At 45.7% G+C, this 18,805-nt stretch overlaps 3 protein-coding genes across 5 annotated transcripts; 1 reads left to right on the top strand and 2 right to left on the bottom strand.

Moving 5' to 3' along the window:
• Positions 1-3,980: 3,980 nt before the first annotated feature.
• Positions 3,981-6,628, bottom strand: LOC123076996 (EKC/KEOPS complex subunit TPRKB). The gene is made up of 6 exons (XM_044499170.1): positions 6,153-6,628; positions 5,964-6,030; positions 5,754-5,876; positions 5,493-5,576; positions 4,538-4,624; positions 3,981-4,442 (listed from the first exon to the last, which is right to left on the bottom strand). The coding sequence occupies exons 1-6, from the start codon at positions 6,221-6,223 to the stop codon at positions 4,356-4,358; spliced, it is 519 nt and encodes a 172-aa protein (XP_044355105.1). The 5' UTR covers positions 6,224-6,628; the 3' UTR covers positions 3,981-4,355.
• A 1,352-nt stretch (positions 6,629-7,980) lies between these two features.
• Positions 7,981-12,773, top strand: LOC123076995 (probable zinc metalloprotease EGY2, chloroplastic). 3 transcript variants are annotated; one of them, XM_044499167.1, is made up of 15 exons: positions 7,981-8,224; positions 8,335-8,407; positions 8,613-8,711; positions 8,888-8,989; positions 9,075-9,176; positions 9,266-9,364; positions 9,449-9,508; positions 9,701-9,808; positions 10,142-10,216; positions 10,313-10,418; positions 10,547-10,640; positions 11,064-11,217; positions 11,601-11,808; positions 11,942-12,102; positions 12,237-12,773. In XM_044499167.1, the coding sequence occupies exons 1-15, from the start codon at positions 8,052-8,054 to the stop codon at positions 12,489-12,491; spliced, it is 1,869 nt and encodes a 622-aa protein (XP_044355102.1). In that variant the 5' UTR covers positions 7,981-8,051; the 3' UTR covers positions 12,492-12,773. The 3 variants fall into 3 exon arrangements, with proteins under 3 accessions (XP_044355102.1, XP_044355103.1, XP_044355104.1); XM_044499169.1 differs by having other exon boundaries at positions 7,999-8,224; positions 8,869-8,989; XM_044499168.1 differs by lacking the exons at positions 9,075-9,176; positions 9,266-9,364.
• A 46-nt stretch (positions 12,774-12,819) lies between these two features.
• Positions 12,820-17,998, bottom strand: LOC123076994 (nascent polypeptide-associated complex subunit alpha, muscle-specific form). The gene is made up of 5 exons (XM_044499166.1): positions 17,551-17,998; positions 17,310-17,424; positions 15,605-15,719; positions 13,521-14,711; positions 12,820-13,432 (listed from the first exon to the last, which is right to left on the bottom strand). Exons 1-5 carry the CDS (start codon positions 17,780-17,782, stop codon positions 13,190-13,192), a joined length of 1,896 nt encoding a protein of 631 aa, XP_044355101.1. The 5' UTR covers positions 17,783-17,998; the 3' UTR covers positions 12,820-13,189.
• Between the last annotated feature and the right edge of the window lie 807 nt (positions 17,999-18,805).

The raw sequence follows: 18,805 nt of genomic DNA, 5'->3' as shown, positions 1-18,805 counted from the left end.
TGGTTCTGACTGGTTGGTAAAAGGACTCTAAATCCTTTGAGTGGTTCGATTCCACAACAGAACAAAGAATGAAATGAATGAATGAAAGCCATGACCATGCCTCCAGTAGGAAGATCGAGGAACCGGTGCTGGCGCTCCTGGTTCATGGGATCCTAACCGCGATGGGGAGATTAGATAGTATTCTTTCGTAAGTCCATCCAATGGAGATAGGTTGAGGAGAAAGAAAGGAGAAAACTAAAGAGAAAGATGGACAGTAGATTGACAGTATCCGAATCAAATAAGAAAAAAACGTAGCTATTTCATCAAATCTCGATTGTGTGGGTGTGAAGTGGAAAAATCCCGTTCTGGCTGGCAGCGGGCATAGGACTGAAAATCCTCTTTCGCCGGGCCTTTTGGACTCGAAATCCAAACGGAGAGAGTGGTTCGAATCCACCTCAGAACGAACAATGAAAAAGGCGTCGAGCGGGTGCAAGCTCGAGGAGCTAGGAAGGATGGAAGAAAGCTTGACCGTTTTTTCACTGAACTACTCGAACTTTTTGTTCGAAAAAGCGGAAATAGCTCAGTTCGAGAGAGGGTTGAGCTTCATCGGTTAGTGTGCACCAAAGGATGGCGAGGGTGGGGTTGAAACATACCACGGTAACTTCTATTCAAATAACATGATAACTCATACATGCAGACCTGATAACTTATGTACCTTGGTCCTGATAACTTTGTCGGCGGGGGTGGGGGTGGGGGAGTCGTTGAGACATACCACGGTAACTTCTATGCAAATAACATGATGACTAACACATCGTAGACATGATAACCCAATATGGAAAAGTTGTTTGAAAACATATTTCCGGTAATTTCTATGTAAATATCATGGTACTATACCACATCTAAGATGATAAACTATGTACAAACACCGCGGTAACCTTTGACCCGGGGAAAAAAACTATTGTAAACATATGCCTGATCACTTTTGTCTAGATAGTATGAAAATTTAGAAACAACATAGACGGTAACCTATGTACAAACACCATGATAGCTTTTAACTTGAGAAAAAAGTTGGTAAACAACATACATGATAACTTATGTGTAAATTGCGTGGTAATGTACACACCACAGACTTGATAATTTATGTATAAACATCACGATAACTTTGACACGGGAAGGGGGGGAGTTGTTGAAAACATCTTCCCCTCCTCCCAATAACCTATGTGCAAATGGCATGATAATTTACGCACACCAAAGATGATAAAATATGTAAAAATAACATGGTAACTTTAGACCCAAGAGAATTTTTTTATTAAAAACATACCCCACCCCACCCCACCCCCGACAACTCCCGTGTAGGTAGCATGATAATTCACACACATTAGAGCTGATAACCTACATTACACATCTATGCATGCATTAGAGGAGGAAAAATTGATATCATCCTAGATTCTCCAATATTCTCGAAACTTTGAAATGTTTTGTAGCTCAAACCATCGGTCTGATCGAAACCATCGGCCAACAAACATATATTGTATTAAAAAAATTGGGCTTAAATCTTGGGTATTCCCTGGAATACCCAGGAATATCACCAACGCGCCACTAGCGCGGAGAAACTGAAACTCTAGTTGGCACTTTCACTTTTAGCAGGGCGGAGCCGACGGGCCAACCTGTTGGGGGTAGCAACAGCGCGGCGGCGGAGGGGAGAAAACGGCGCGGTCGCAGGGAGCTAGGGTTGTTGGTGCGTGCGGGGATACTTTGAGTTTTTTCCTTTTTCTTTTTTTGACATCGTGCGCACGGGGATCGGTTGAGCCAATTGAAAGAACATGTGGTGCTCCCATGTTTGGTTTTGGTAATTGATGACAATCTATATGGACTAATGGTTGCCTTGAGTTATATTTGAAAGATTTGTCAATAGGAATTTCCTGAAGTCTATGTGATGGTTTCAAGGAGTTTATGTGTTGATCAAGGTGCTTTTGAAGGAATTATATAAAGACTGGTCATGATACATGGTTGATCAAGACTAAGTCAAGAGTGAATCAAGTTGATCAGAAAGCGTAGAAGATGTATCTAGAGGGGTCAAGTGATCCCAAGGTATGGTAACCATTGTGCATTACGCTTTTGTGTACTAACCCATGGTCTATGTGAGAGTTCTATGTGGGGTTAGGTTTGTTTCCATGGGCTCGCGTCAAGAGGAAGATATCATACAACCCATGGAGAGGATGACATCAAGTGGTGATCATCATCAAGTTTGCGTTGTGCAAGTTCAAGTGGAGCATCACGAAGAGATCATGCTTGAAGCTTGTCGTCCATTGTGGTGACAATGGACTTGTGAAGATGTGCCCAAAGAGTGGCTCACCCATAGTGGAGTATGGGGGAGCAATCAACTAGTCTTCATCAATCAAGAAAAGTGATCCATCTTGAGGAGGACAAGATCGTCATCATCTAGCTCAAGTGGATTATGCGCAAGGCAAAGGTTTGCCTTTGATAGGTTTTCTATTTTACCGGACTCATGCTAGTAGTTGGGAGACTGGGTTATAGGATCGATTGCCGTATTATCAAGGGGGGCTCTCAAGTGAGTAGCTTGATCGTATCATTCGTAGAGAGCTCAAACCATTGCATTCTTGCATCATCTTTCTTGGTTCTTGTTTGGTTTTTCTCCTTCTGAGATTTGGAGCTTTTGGTCATCTTCATGACAAGCTCGAGTTCATCGAACACAGAGTTCACATGCATCTTCTATGATGTTTTCGATGTTGGAGGTTATGCCGATTCTTCTTTGTTGGAGGTTTCACTCCTCTATTTGTTAGGCATACCTCCCCGGTCGCTGTTTGGATGCTACTCATCGTCATCTATCCAACCAGCTTGAGTTTGCTCAATTCGAAACTCATTTGCAGAAGTTATGGCAGTTCTGGTTTTTCTTGTTGCATCTGCTTTGCTTGGAGCTTTCTTGTTGCACCTACGGTAGTACCGCGGTCGGTAGCGGTGGTAGTACCGCCTGTAGCGACAGGCGGTAGTACCGCTCCAATACCGCTCTACTACCGCCTCGATTTGGGTCTTGCATTTCTCGTGTCGGGTTTCAGTAGTAGTCTACCAGTGGTCCCGCTGGCATACTATCGTTGACCCCACTTAGACTCGATCGAGGAGCGGCAGTAGCAGCGGCAGTAGGGCGGTAGTACCGCTTAGCCCATAAGCGGTAGTACGGCGGCTACCACCGCTGCCACTTCCTCTCGTGGTCTCCTTCTCTCCCCCGTGTGCTCTGACCCCAGCGGTAGTGCCGCTCGCTTGAGCGGTAGTACCGCCCGCTGCAGCCCGCGGTAGTACCGCTCGTGTGCGGGCTGAGCATAACAGTTGAATTTTTTCCCCTCCTATAAAAGGGGGTCTTCTTTCCCATTGAACCTTATCCTTCGAGCTCTGTTCTTCCCTCATTGTTGACCTTCTTCAAGCTTGCTATCTCTCAATCCCTTCATGAATCCGAGGTCCAAATCTTGCATGTAAAAATGGATTTAGCTGGTCAAGTGAGCCCTCTTACAAGGCTAGTACAATAATGCATCAATTTGTTTTTATTCGATTGGTCAAGTGAGAGCTCAGATCTGAGTCATTTTTACCCATTCATGTGGTCTATGATTGTTGTGCTGGGTATATTCCAAGGAGGTTTTTTGGCAAACATGAAGCAGCCACTAATAATAGTATAAAATAAAAACTAACTGACAATAACTGCTACCATGGCCTACAAAGAAGCCTGAAAGTGTGGCGAGCTGCTAGTGGGAAGAATTCAACTGCAGAGATCAGATCTTGTTGCCTAGCTGAAGAATTAGCCACAGCCAAGTGACACTGACACAGCCAAGCCAATGACCAGATCCTTGGGAGCAGGATATCCATGTAAATTTTGAAAGAAACCGTTGAGGATATGCTGGCAAACTTGCACGAACATCATCATTGGACAGAACACACACACGTGAACCATTACATGGAGGCAACAACATCCCAGTAGTACCACATCATTATGTTCATGATAAAGCCATAAATAAAACCAATGGCCCCAGGCCACACATATTTCGCTGATTTTACTCATGTTCCGCAATGCCACCGAAACAACAGATCCGAGTCAACATCGCAATATCACTGAAGGTTGCTTGCATGAAATCTTAATGGAGTGATCTTAGAAACACTCAAGCTGTGTGCCTGTGACCATACATATTATTCAGTTGTCGCTACAGCATCCAGGACTAAATGTTACCATAATGCAATTCCTAGGTTCAGGGTTGAAACACCCTGCTGCCACGAGCTTTGACCATGACAAAAGGCGCGGCAGATGCGGTGTTCGTCCCAATAATTCAACACACACAGCTGGAAAACGTCCTGGCTATCGTTTTAAGACCTCAGAGAGCGTCTCGAGCAGCAATCCTGCAAACGATTGCCTCTGGCAGCGTAGATATTGATAGTTCTTGGGGAGTTATTTTGTATTGCTGCCAGTAGGGAAAAAAATGGGTCAAGGAAAGGAAAAATAAAATAATTATGATACTCAGAATCATAAGGCTAGTGTCAAGTTCAGCTAAAAAACCTTCAGAATCTTTGGTTGGTCTGCTCTTGTCTCCAGTTCCGACAGATCAATCTCGGTTCCGCTGACAAGCTTTTCCAGTGCTTTCATCTGTGATGTAACCATTTCACACTCAATGGTTGCTCGAATTCCTCCATTCAGAATGATAATGATGTATATAAGGAATATAAATGGTATGAAGCTGAGGGTGCATGCTGAAAGTAACATTTTATTTCGAGAGCACCATATACAGTAACACTGCTTGTTCAATTAATCTCATAGTGCTTCTGACACATTTAGAGTGGTCTGCATAGAGCAGGAGAGGGAGATGAGCTCCATCAGTTCTTTAGTATTGGTTCTTCAGAAAATGTTTCCAGGCATGTTCTGCAGTTCTTCCACACTGCTATGCACATTACTAGGATAGGTGATTTTGGTATATTATGATCAAACATCTATAAGAAGACACTTGAATTTCAAACTGTTCGTTTTGAACTTCATATTTTGTAGTAAGTAGTAACTCAAAGATGGTCCCACAATTTTTCTTTTACCCAGATATGGAATCAAAGATATCAGTTTGCCATGAGAATTTTGGTTTCGTATAATGCTTTTTTTCTTCAGATATCCCAATAATTGGTAATAGGAACCAGACTGATGCACATAAAACGCTTAAAAGTTATTTACTGAAATCTTGAGTCATCACAAGAAGCTCTTGATTCGAGGTCCATAATTAGAGTACTAACACTAGATGTCCAAAGCAAGAAAGTTTCAGCTAGGTTTTGAAAGATTTTTCAGTTTTTACACTACAACCGTCAGGGCAAGAAAGTTCAAAACTTTGGAATTGCGGTACTCAAGCCCAGGCAATTAGCAAGAAACTGACAGGTTCAGCAAGATTCAGAGTCAATTCAAGCAGGGTTATTAGCAAGAAACCGACAGGTTCAAAACCATGACTGAAAAAGGGGTGCGTCCTGAACAATTATACCTCTTCATCTGAAGCATCAAACCGAGCCGCGAGGATATACTGCGTGTCATCAGCGATACCGCACCGCTTCAGGGACTCTGTTATCTAAAAAACACAAAACCAAGCAAACTATCACCACACCGTGCTAGTCTGCTAGAACAAGGCCATCATCATGTAATGTAAGATGAAGCACATCCAGAGTAATCATTCGCTTCCCCTCAAAAAGGAGTAATAACAACTATCTGAAAAGAGAAGAAAAAATTAACAGCTAGAGTGACTCACATGCTTCGAGCCAGAGCAATTATAGACGAGCTCCGAGTGCAGGGTCCTTGTGGTCAGCGACTCCCTCGACTTGGATAGCAGGGCCTTGTGCGCCGCCGCGAGGACCGGGAACACGTCCGGCACCTGACATTGCATCGACCAAACTAATTGGTATCCTCAATCGCAGCAATTGGTGTGATTTAGCATATACAGGAGAGTGCGGCACAGTACCAGCGACGCGTTGATGAAAGCGGCCTCCGGCTCCAGCTTCCCCGACTGCATCAGGTCGAGGAGCTCCCTGCGTGTTCATCCAGCATCATCAGTAATCGTGACACAAGCAGGAACTCTGTCCAGCAGTACAACTAACTCGCGAGGTCACGGAAGCAGCGGTGAAGGAGGAGGAGGGGGGAGGAGACGCACCGGCTGTTGGAGACGTCGGAGAAGAGGGCGAGGGAGACGCTGCGGCCGCCGGCCACCGGGAAGCTCCTCATGCCGCTGGCCCGGCGGCGAGGGTCGGCCTCTTCTTCCCCTTTTTTCTTCTTCGGCGTGGCGGCGTTCACGGAGGCGGGGCGGAGTCGCGGGGTCGGGTGCTTGGACCGCGGCGTCGATCTTGCAGCTCTTGAGCAGCAGCGCGGCGGCGGAGGAGGGGGACAGGAGAGGAGACGGCGCACGGACGGGAGCTAGGTCGCAAAGGGGACGGGTTGAGCCTGTTTTCTTTTTTCCTGTTTGGTTTGAACGATGCGAGAGCATCTGCAACTGGACTCCATGTCCGCCCAAACGTCCCAACGGGCTGTCCGGCTAGTGCCCGAACAAAAAAAAAGCCACTCAAGTGGACTCTCGTAGCCGGCCCAAACTTCCGGACTCATCGGCACTCCTCATATTCAGCTCATATCATGCCAAATATGAAAACGCCCAGATACGCCCGAACAAGCTGGTTTAGACGAATGAGGGGATTTGAGGGGCAGCGTTGAAGATGCCTAACTTGGCATTTTAGGGGCAGTGGATCAAAAACCGATGATTAAGATGGTCAAACATCTAGCATTTGTAATACCTCTAAAAAAAATCTAGCGTTTGTAATGTATTCTTTTCGATCCATATTACCTATCTTAGATTTGTCTAGGTACGAATATAGACATATTTTAGTGTTAGATACAACTTAAACAAATCTAAAACAAATCTAACACACGTAAGCAACTCACCTAATTGTTGGAATTCACTTGCTCCCGCCTTAGCCAAAGGTGGAGCTCCGAAAAAATGAAATCTATGGTGCTCCCATTTCGTTTTGATGCTTTCAGAGGCACCAACAGATGAGCATGGTGAGGGAGTAAAAAACATTTCGTTGTGCCTTAGGAACTTGCTTCCGCGCCGAAGCCCACCACTCCTCAACCCTCTGCACCGGAGGCAGCAGAGCCAGATTGATCCTAACCCTTGAGAAACGCTGGAACCAAATTAAGTTGCCTTGCGAACACACATTGTAGTAGTATGTGATCCACCGTATCCTCCTCTTGATCACACAAAAAGCATGGTGAGCTCTGGTCCTGTAATCCGTGCCTGAAACGTCTGTCCGACCTTTGATGCCTTGAGGAGACCTTTAAAAATGAGAAACAAGGTGCATGCCTTTGCCATTACGCCACCATGACTTCTTCCTCTACCGATGTTGGGGGACACATCCTTGTCATACAATTGTCACTGACGTCGCTCTTCATCTCGCGCCGGTTATCGTGATATTAAGGATGTGCGTGTCGCTTCATGCTCACACTCAACTCCTCCCTCCCCATTTGCCATCAGACCCCTAGTCCTCACAAGTGAGGTATGTTTTAAGGACGGTTTTATGCACAACAATCTTATGGTGGTTTGTTTGGTTGCTCATCCTAACACATTCAACTACTAAGCCACATTGAGACTGTGTGCTTATAGAAAGCTTCTTCCGCCTTCTCAGTACCCTCTTGTGGATGAGAACGAGCGGTACATTTTTTTCCCGCAAAATTATTGACGGTCTGTCTGATTCTAGGCAGTCGCATAATTATTTGGTTTCTTAAAACCAATCGTGTGTATTAATATTTGATCTTTAATTTCCATAAGAGATATTTTGTTATTGAAAACTGAACTTAGTTTTTTTAAAATGCATCATCGGGTGGTACGTGCAATGCATGTACAAAATCACTGGGCATGGAAGGTTCTAACTTTGAGATTCGTGCTGGCGCCAGATCGCAGCCGCAGAAAAGATCTCCCAACTTTTGTTTTTCCACCCGTTTCCAAGAGGAGAGAAAGAGATAAGGCGCGCGCGTCCTCCCCCTCCCCGCTCACGACTCCACGGCCATGAGCTCTTCTCCTCCCTGCCCGCCGCCGTCGCAGGCCACGTCGTCGTACGGGTGCTGCTGCCACCGCCCGCTCCTCGCGTCCACCTCCGCACCGGCGAGGAGCAGAGGCGCTCGCCTCACGCTCACGCTCCGCTCCCCATCCCTCCCGCTTCCCGCCGGCCCTCTCAGCAGGTGAGCGGCGTTTCTTGGTTTCTGTCAGGGACATGAAGCTCTCCATGCCGTTTCTTAGATTGCTCATCACATCCATGATCCATTGCACGATTTCATGGCGCTAATCGAAGGTCGAGGAGCCGGAGGGTCGCATGCCGTGCGGCCGACGAGCCCGGGCCACCAGCCGCCAGCAATGGCGACGAGGTAAGGAAGACACAAAGCTCTCCCCTTCTTCAGAGTGTCAGTAGCGCACCGGCGAACCATGAATCGAATCACGATTGTATATATGCTACCATTGGCAGCAGTGTCCAATTAAGTTCCCGTATAATTCCGAAACAAGTTTAATCAGCTTTGGAAAAACAAAATGCAGTCAGTAAGCAAGCAGGCATTCATTTTCTCTTCCTTCCAGGAGAAAAAAGGGGCTGTTGATGATGATGCTCCATCGCCTCCAGCCGACGGTGTTGTCCAAGCAGATGCAGATGCAGAGACCGATTCTGGTGCAGACAATGTAACCATCTTTGCCTTTAAGGTTTCTCAAATACAGTCTGAAATGCACCATGCCTTATTAATTAGAGTATCTGCAGTGTGTGAGTTCTTATGTATGTTAGACCTAGAATCCTAGCTAGATGGATGGACATGCAAGTAACTGAACTATAATTATTTAGCTTTCCCATGCCTCACCAGACGAAAGATGAATCCCCGAATGCAGAGCCGCTAAACTCAGCTCTCACATCGCTTCAGAACATCGACCGGTATGCTAAAGCAGCCGCTGACAGCGCTGCGCAGGTACGCTCGTAGGGATCTAGTTCATGCCAGAAAGGCATTGAGAACGCCATCATAGTAGCATGTCTGATATTCTGTTAAAAAACAGACGAAAGATGAATCCCCGAATGCAGAGCCGGTAAGCGCCGCTGTCACATCACTTCAGAACATCGACCGGTATGTCAATGCAGCCGCTGACAGCGCCGCGCAGGTATGCTCGTAATGATCTAGTTTATTCCAGAAAGACATTGAGAGCGCCATCATATATAGTAGCATGTCTGATATTCTGTTAAAAAACAGACGAAAGATGAATCCCCGAATGCAGAGCCGGTAAGCGCTAGCGACACGGTTCGGAACATCGACGGAGATGCTACTGCAGCCGCTGACAGCGCTGCGCAGGTACGCTTGTAGTGATCTAGTATATATGCCAGAAAGACATTGAGAATGTAGTCATGACATGTTGGATATTCTGTTCAAAAACAGGAGCAGGTGGTGGAGGTTGATGTTAATGTTGCTAGTGGCTCCCCTTTGCCTGGAATGAAGGTAACCGCTGTTTCCGTTTCAGTTTTCTTGGTTTGCATGTTCAAAAGTTGGGTGGAGTTTCAAAAATCAAAGAGATATACTGCTTGTTCATCATAAATAGAGAATTCTCTAAAGTTCAATGTTTCTGAAATCTGAAACCCGATGAGGGTAACGAGCCTTCTTGTTTACCTCGGAAAACTCAATGATCTGCAGCAACAGCTTGAAGAAGCTGTGAGTATCCCCAAGGCTACAGTAGACATCCTAAAGGATCAAGTCTTCAGTTTTGACACGTTCTTCGTGACCAGCCACGAGCCTTATGAGGTGAGCATCTAAGATGCCATAGTTTATCTTCATGTTCATACAGCAGATTTTGTTACTTATTCCAATGAAATATCGATCTCACTAGCAAGTTGCAACCTTTTGTTTACTAATCGTGTTTATGAAGTAGCATCCATGCTCGAACCAATATGTGGCGACATGACCAGGCATGCCATTGGGCCAAATCAACCAAATATTCTGACATAATATGACTGCTCTGTTAAACTGATCATGTACTATATGATTCATATTCTCATCTCAAATGAAAGCATGTAAATAGGCATCAAATGCTCAAAATGACAGATTGTTATTGTTGCCTTCACTTTTGTACATTAGGGTGGAATACTATTTAAAGGGAACTTGCGTGGTGTGCCAGCCAAAAGTTTTGAAAAGATCACAACTCGACTAGAGGTAACAAGATACTTGAAAAGTAGATCCTTTCACAGATATAAGTGTGTACAAATATGTGAATGTTCTGATCTGTGTGCTGCTCCCGGTTATCCACAGAACAAATTTGGCGATGAATTTAAGGTTTTTCTTCTCATCAATCCAGAGGATGAGAAGCCAGTTGCAGTAGTTGTACCTAAGCAGACAGTGGAGCCTGCCACTGGATGTAATAATTCTTTCCTCATATCTTTACCAGTCAATGCTTCATGAATTGGTCAAATATTTTTCTTATGTCAGGCACCCAAATTTTGCATTACTATGTCTGATCCAACTGTCGGTAAATTAAATTTTCAGCCGTCCCAGAGTGGGCTGCTGCTGGTGCATTCGGAGTAGTTACCATTTTCACTCTGCTGCTTCGGAATGTACCTGTCCTTCAGGACAACTTGCTGTATGAGGTTTCTCTTCCATTTATTCACCATTTTGCTTTGCCTTCTGTTCGGATAATTGTTGATTTCTTTGTACTATAAGAATTTTAAGGTAATAATTAATTTACAGTTTCTCTAGCTTGATGTCATCTTCGAATGGCAGTATGTGCTTATACCTTTGTGTTAAAAAAACTTTGAAGTCTCATCTGGAGCCAAGTGATGTTATCTAGACACTTGGCAATTTGATGCTAAAACTTCTGTCTTCCTGTCATGACAAAGCATTCCTAATGCACATAAAATTTGTTTGGTCAATTACATTAGTTATACATCTCGATTCATGCAATAATTTCTACTGTTCCCTTTACTTTGGAAAACAGAACTGTGTATTTCCTCATATCATAAGCCAGACAATAGTCTGCTAATTCTCACGATATATTCTTCTCCAGATCAACATTTGATAACCTTGAGCTATTGAAAGATGGACTTCCTGGTGCCTTGGTAACTGGACTCATAGTAGGGGTTCATGAAATTGGACATATCCTTGCTGCTAGGGATGCTGGGGTCAAGCTTTCAGTACCATATTTTGTTCCTAGCTGGCAGGTAAGGTGCAAACCTACAATTTGACGTAAGGAGTGTATGTTTTTAATTGTTAGAAATTGTGCCTAGCTTAAAAAATTGCCATTCTCTATAAAAAGGAAAAAAAATCTTGGATGATTTCCTTGATTACTTATTTCCTTTAATTATATAACATGCTATTCCAGATTATGAGACCAAATTAGAAGAACTTCGTTTAACTTTCTTCTGTTTGTATTTCCTATTTGTAATGCAAAAGCAATGTTTGATCTGAAATGTGTTCTTAGCGGCCTTCTAGAAATATAGGAATATTGGGAGATAGATCATAGCTTTGGCAGTAACATTCATTTTTGCACCATTCCAGTCTTATCTACTTGACTATGAGTATCTCATTTTTGTGTTCTCTGTAGATAGGGTCTTTTGGTGGCATCACCAGAATAGTCAATATCGTCCGCAATCGCGGGGACCTGCTCAAGGTAGCAGCTGCTGGACCGGTTGCGGGGTTTTCGCTCGGATTTGGTCTTCTTCTGCTGGGCTTCACGTTACCTCCAAGTGACGGTCTTGGTATCATCGTAGATCCCGCCATATTTCATCAATCATTTCTTCTTGGTGGTCTTGGTAAGGATACTAAAGTCTAAAACTATGGATCATCCTCGTTCTGAATGTACTGAGATATAGACTGCACAAAAACAGCATGCTTTTGAACTATGCAAACGGTGTCTAATTTGATATTATCTTTCCTTGCCTACAGCAAAACTTATTCTTGGAGATGTTCTAAAAGAAGGAACACAACTATCCATCAACCCACTGGTATTGTGGGCTTGGGCTGGTCTCCTGATCAACGCCATCAACAGCATCCCCGCAGGAGAGCTCGACGGCGGCCGCATAGCGCTCGCCATGTGGGGAAGAAAGGTAAAGATGCTACTGCTCAAACAATAAACAGGATGGAATGCTACCTGAAGCTGTGAAGAACTTCTGTGCTTGCTTTTCTCACCCTTGACTTGCAATGCACCCTCTGATGAATCCAAACTTGTATTTTGCAACAGGTATCATCCCGGCTCGGCAGCGTCACCATTGCACTGCTCGGCCTCTCGTCGCTCTTCAGCGACGTGGCGTTCTACTGGGCGGTGCTCATCTTCTTCCTGCAGAGGGGCCCGATCGCTCCCCTCTCCGAGGAGATAACAGAACCGGAGAACAGCTACATTGGCCTCGGCGTCGCCATTTTGTTCTTGGGGCTCCTGGTCTGCCTGCCCTACCCGTTCCTCTTCGACCCTTCGCAAGTTACTGATTTCGACTTCTGACAGAAGAGTTTCGAAACTCGCCGCGGCTTCTCTTCCTCCAACTGTATCTGTGAGATGTCTTGCCATCTTCGCGATTCCTTGTGATCATAAGAATAGCTTGGAGCCTTTGATGCTCAAGTGCTCCTTGCAGTAGCAAAATAAAAAGCAGGAGTTTTTTCTTGTGGTAGCTAGTGAAAGTTCACCTTGTATCAGAGTAGAACAATGTAGTCCAGTTCATTGCTCCGGCTGTAACTGTCCATCTGTTCAATTCTGCTGATGAGTTCATGACAGATTTTTGCAACATTTCAGCAGCATTAAGGTAGCAGCCCTGACATTATGGGGTTCAACATTCAGCCAGATGAGCTACCATAACTGGCAACTCCAAAATCATATACTACTTCAAATAAACAGCTACCGAATTTACATTGCGATACAACAAAACTCAACACAGTTCAGCCAGTGGGGCATGCTTCGCTACCAGCACAATGAACTGGTCGAAGAAAGAACATATAAAAGACGGATCCTTCTCGATAACATAAATGGATTAACATTGGACATGGAGCAGCCCACATAGCATAAATGAATGAGCATTGGACACTCAAAGAACCTACATATGAGAATAGAGCTCATCAGAGATGATCTTCAACGCTGCCGCTCTTAACATTTTGTGGTCGTGAAAATTCATCAGAGTCAGAACTTTGTACTAGCAAAGAGGCAAATCATCGTGCATAGTGTCCTGCTCTATCGCTGCACAGCTCGTCGTCAATGTCGATGCTGTCAAAGCACATCAGGTTGTTGTTGACGCTCGGCTCGGAGCTGGCGTTGCTGCTAGTCGCAAGAGGGGAGTCCGAGACACTTATCGGTCTGCCCCTTGTGGAGCCAGACCGGCCGCTATGCACAGATGATGCTGGAATGCTCGTCATAAGAGGCCGTAGATTGTTTGGAATGCTGCGCCGTATGTCCTGCATACAAGAATTACACCTCAGATTTAATTTAACTAAAAGGAGGAGTTTTTGCTGTTCACTAAACTGAGAGAAATAAATAAATTACCATGTGCCGAAGTGCCATGTCCAGTGACTTCTTTGACAATGACCGACCGAAGCCAGAGCTATCTGGAGAATTTAATGATTTTCCTGACAAACTATTGAGGCTGGATCTTTGATCATCATGTTTCGGAGGAGCTAGTCTTCTCATGTTCACTACCCTCTCAACCATCTTATTGCCCATTTGAACTGGGTTCACACTGTCACCTCCGTTAAGATGTGATCTTCTCACTGCCGGCATGGAACTCCCTGAAGGCACACTGCCATTTGAAGTCCTCCCTCTTGAAGGAGAGCAAGACTGGCGTTTCGGTCGAGCAGCTGGCCCAGGCTCCACAGAGGAAGATCTAGAACTAGGTGCTCCAGGCCTACCACGAGTAGCAGAGGTTGGTCTTTCCGGCAGCGACGTCCTCAGATTTGGAGGCGCATCAAGCGAGAATCCGGGCATTTCAGATGGTTTCCATGGTCTTGATTTGACTGTAGGTGAGCTGCCCCTTGAAGGTGCTGGCGCCGTTGTTGTCGCTGCCGATGCAGAGCTTTTGGGCATTGTAGGTCCTGGTCTGGAGATTGAGGAGGATCGAACTGGTCCGGGCAAGTTACTGTGCTGGGTGTGGGTGGGAGGGGCAGAAGACCGCCTTGTTGGGGTTGATGACCTTGATGCAGGCTTGCTTTGTGCTGGTAAGGAGGGCCTTGACAAAGGTGTAGTTGACCTAGTAGCAGGCATTGATGATCTTGAAGTAGGCGTTGATGATCTGCTAGCAGGTGCTGATGCTCTACCTGAAGGAACTGATGTCCTGGTAGCAGTAGCAGGGCCAGATGTCCTGGTAGCAGCAGTAGGGCCAGATGTCCTGGTAGCAGTAGCAGGGCCAGATGTCCTTGATGGAGTTGTTGACCTTGATGAAGGCAGTGCTGACCTTGTTGAAGGAAGTGTTGACCTGGAAGTGGGCGTCGAAGATCTTGGGGCAGTAGGTCCAGTCTTGGCAGGCAGAGTTGCCCGAGCATTGGGGGATGAAGGTCTTGAACCTTTGGACGCGGTGGTCGATGCAGCACGTCCAGTTGGTGTTGAAGGTCTCGAAGAATTAGACGTAGGCCCTCCAGATGATGTCGGCCGACGAGTTGTCGCAGCTGAGTTCAAGCTGTTTGATGACGATGTTCTCAGTGGATGTGTGGTTCTTGATGGAGGATCTGGATGATTGGCCAACTAAAATACCATGCAAGAGCAGACAGAAAGAAACTTATGAGTACACATCATATTTAGAGAACGCAACGGAACCCCAAAACTAGATTCTAAAGAACATCTTAACCACTGTACCGACATAGGCAAGTAAGATCTTCAGTCCAATACATCACAAATGAATCAAAGGTACTATCTCTGAGATAGATCCATGATGAAGCTATGAGACAATAGATAATAAGTATATGGAGAGCTTATCTGCTTGAAAATCCAAAATAATTCGGAAGACACAAGTATACTTGTATACCGTAAAAGTGGTGTACAGATTCAGTTAGACCATACTTTGTATCCAGCATGAGTGGATTTGTGGAATTATGTGGATTGCTGAGAAGTTCACCACAATAGGTAATCGTGTAGAAACCAAGTAATGCTCATGTTCCAATGGCTCACCCTTGATTTTAAAAAGAAATTATTGAAGAGTACTCATCATACTTAAATAGGAAGTTTACCCAAAAACCTAGATTCTAGAAGACTTCTTAAAAATGGAAACAATTAATTACCATTTACCAACCCCGTAAAAATATAGACAAGTAAAACTGTTCAGTCAAATACATTACACACTAATCAAAATTCAAAAGTGCCATCTCCGAGAAAAAAAAATCCACTACGAAGTTATGAGACGAGGAAGTATTATCTGGAGATAAATCCATGGAGAACCTGTTTGCTTCCAGATCCAAAATAATATCCGTATACTATAAAGTGGTGTATGATATTATAACATGGTGTACAGATTCAGCTAGATCATATCACTTTATATCCACCATGATAGCAGGTTTGTGAATTATGTGGGTTGCTGAGAAGTATTCACCACAATAGGTATTCTTGTATAAACCAAGTAACGTCATGTTCCAATGGCTCACCCTTGATTTCAAAGAGTTGTGGCGAGTCTTTGGTGATCCTGTTTGGCTCACCGGAGACCTTTTTGGCGCAGCTTCATGAGATGGGAAGAGTGGAGTTCCAGGTGGAGTGAGAAGCCTGAAAGTGAACAAGTTCATTGGTCAGGAAGGTCAGTAAAATACTCTGAACTGCAGCCCAGCTGTGCTCTCTAAATAAAATGTATGGTGTAGCAGAATGAACTTAAAAAACTTCAAAACCACGAGCAACAAAACGATCAAATGTGTAACATGCACCAAAAGGAGCCATTTGTCTCACACAGTGTCTGATATTGAGCACTTTGAATGGAATAGATGGGCAATGATTAGCTGAATTATAAAATGCCCACTCAAATCCATTTCATGACTCATGCTAAAACATGTCACTATCACTAAGTAATTGCATCCCTACAAAGTCAAGCAACCAATCAAGACAAATATCATGTGAACTTGTTCCATAGTTCACCTGCCACCTACCAACAACCAATCACCACCAAACAATCCAATAGCCCTCTAAACAAAAAGAATATGCTTCAAATGTTAAGTGGCTGCCTAGAGATCTAACACTCACACACTTGCTGGCAAATTAATGATCGGACATGCATTAAGGACAAAAACTTAGCAGGTAAGTCCAAACATGGCAATCAAGTACACTTCAAATCAACTAGAGCTAAGCTAGGTAGCTTGCTGGGGCTAAGGTATTGAATGTTGAAATTTATGTGTCTGGCACCAAACTATTCCAGTTGTGTACAAAAAAAAATTTCACAGAAAGCTCATGACATGATGGATTCACTAGCTAACCAACCAAAAAAGCAAAGAGAAGAAACTGGGGCCAACTAAAGCTCAACAAATTGACAACTCCACAAACAAAAAGAGCTTTCCAGAAGATCTCACAATCACCTAAGACCCAGCCCATCCGGATTGCGCATCCTAAAGCGCAATAGCTAAAAGGAAAGAGTGCACCCTGATTACAACACATTAACAAGGCAAGCGATCAAAGAAAGAAGCAGCAGCTAAGGGAAACAAGGGAGCCAACTGTTGCTCCAACAACCAGCTAAGACCCAACCTTTCCAACAATAACAGCTAAACTCTAACTAACAGCACCAAATCCAGGAGAAAGCCGAACTTTATGGTTTGGCATTCAGGTTTGGTAGTGCGGACCGTAGCAGCAGCAGCTGAAAGCACATTTTGCTATGCAAGCCAAAATCTCATATACTTGTAGATCACTGCACATAAATAAAACTAACAGCATGGGGCGAAAGCCAAAATTTATGGTTTGGCATTCAGGTTTGGTAGTGTGGACTGTAGCAGCAGCTGAAAGCACACTTTCCTTTGCAGCCCAAAATCTTGCAATACACAGTGTGGTACATTAATGTAACTACACATTAGTTTGCAGTACACAGTAGTATTAATGTAGCTCCGAATTTAAGGAACATCTGGAACAGAACCCCTCAATTAGCAAGGCTCAGAAACCCCCTACCCCTACCCCCACCTACATTGCCAAAAGAGTGGAGGCTCAAACTTTAGGGTACCAGCACCAACCAATTGGCAGCTTCAAACCGGCTACATGTAAATTGAATTCACAATGGTGAAGTCCAGATTAGCCCCCAACCTTGTCCCACCAATGATTATGTTGCCCGTAACGGAAAAATCACAAATTTGTGAGTAAAAGGCAGGCAGCGGGGACACCTACCAGTCGTAGTCGCTCTTGTCCCCGGCGTCGGAGTGGAGGAAGTCGTCGGCCCCGCCGGGCGCCCGCCTGAACCCGCCGGCCATCCTGTACGCCGGCGCCGGCGCCGCCCTGGGCTCTGCGCCCATAAACCCAGACCGGGGGTGAGCTAGGGTTTTCGCCAAAGGGGAAAAACGGCAGCAATAGCCAATAGGGAGACGGAATGGTCGGATAGGAAGCGTGCGTCGGAGCTCGTCGTCCTTACCAGCTGGCACAACCGGCGGCGGCGGCGGCGGGGAGGGGTCGAGCAGCAGCAGCCCGTCCCCGTCCGGGTCCTCCCCGTCGCCGGCGAGCAGCATGTCGGCGGCGGCGCCGGCCCGCTCCTTGTCGCGGCGGCGCATCTCGAGGAAGAGCGCGAGCTCCTCGTCCTTCTCCCGGATGACGGCCCCCAACGTCCTCCCCCCGCCGCCGCCGTCCGCCATGGCCACCCGGTGCATCGCTCGATCCGCCCCCCGCGCGCGTCACCCCGCCGCCCGCCGCATTGCCCCGGCCAGATCTAGCGCGAGCGCGCCTTGCCCGCGTGGGTGGCCTCGGTGGAGGGCGGGCTGGATTGCCTGCGTGGGCGCGCCCGTGAGCGAGCGAGAGGAGAGGAGGAGAGGAGGGGAGGAGCAGCAGTGGGAGTGAAGCGAACGGCAGAGCGAAGGGAAAGGTCTCTGCTTTGCTTTCAGGTGAGAGTTAAGGAGGCTTTGTGGATTTGAATTTGGTTTGGACGTTGGGGTTAATTAATTAGCGGCCTCACTCGGCCGGGACCGTTTGAAATCCGTTTGTGTTTTTCGAAATAAAATAGCTGAGGGGGCCTGGACTGTTGCGTTCAATCTGGTCCATGGAGAGGTAAATGCTATGTGCACACCGTCGCCTTCACTGGCCCCGTTTGGATACTCTAACTTAGCTAGAGGTTAGAGTTAGTTTCTACTAGCTCATGACTAACCATGAACTAACTCTGGCCATAGAGGTGTTTGGATGACAGGGTTAGATTGACAATAAATGCATTTGATGGAGAGGGGAAAGTGTTTTTTCAGTGGGCCCCACAAAAACTAGCTCCAATTAGCACCTCTTGACGGGATGGAGAGAGAAAAATGTTTTTTCAATGGGCCCCACGAGAACTAGCTCCAATTAGCACCTCTTGGGTGGGATAGTTTTTTGGGTGGGTTAGATGCAACTAGCTCCAATCTAGACCCCAACTAGCTCAAATTAACTCTAACCCATGGATCCAAACAGGGGCACAGACTGGCAGTGAAGTGAAGTCATCTCGGGTCCACTTGTCCCAACAATCAAACTTCTACTACACATCTTGTGGCGTTGGGGGCCTGGACTGTTGTGTTCAATCTGGTCCATGGAGGGGTTCAAAAAGGAGAAGTGGAGAAAAATCACAGGAATATGACATTTTCGCACGAAATGACGCCTTTGCGCTGGCGTGCTGCAGCGAGCGAACCATCCAAGATGTGCGGTGCTAAGGCGGC

The sequence above is a fragment of the Triticum aestivum genome, chromosome 3D, assembly GCF_018294505.1.
Source record: "Triticum aestivum cultivar Chinese Spring chromosome 3D, IWGSC CS RefSeq v2.1, whole genome shotgun sequence".
Taxonomy (NCBI): domain Eukaryota; kingdom Viridiplantae; phylum Streptophyta; class Magnoliopsida; order Poales; family Poaceae; genus Triticum; species Triticum aestivum.
Note: the sequence above shows the minus strand (reverse complement) of the source record. Positions and strands in the feature narration are given on the sequence as shown.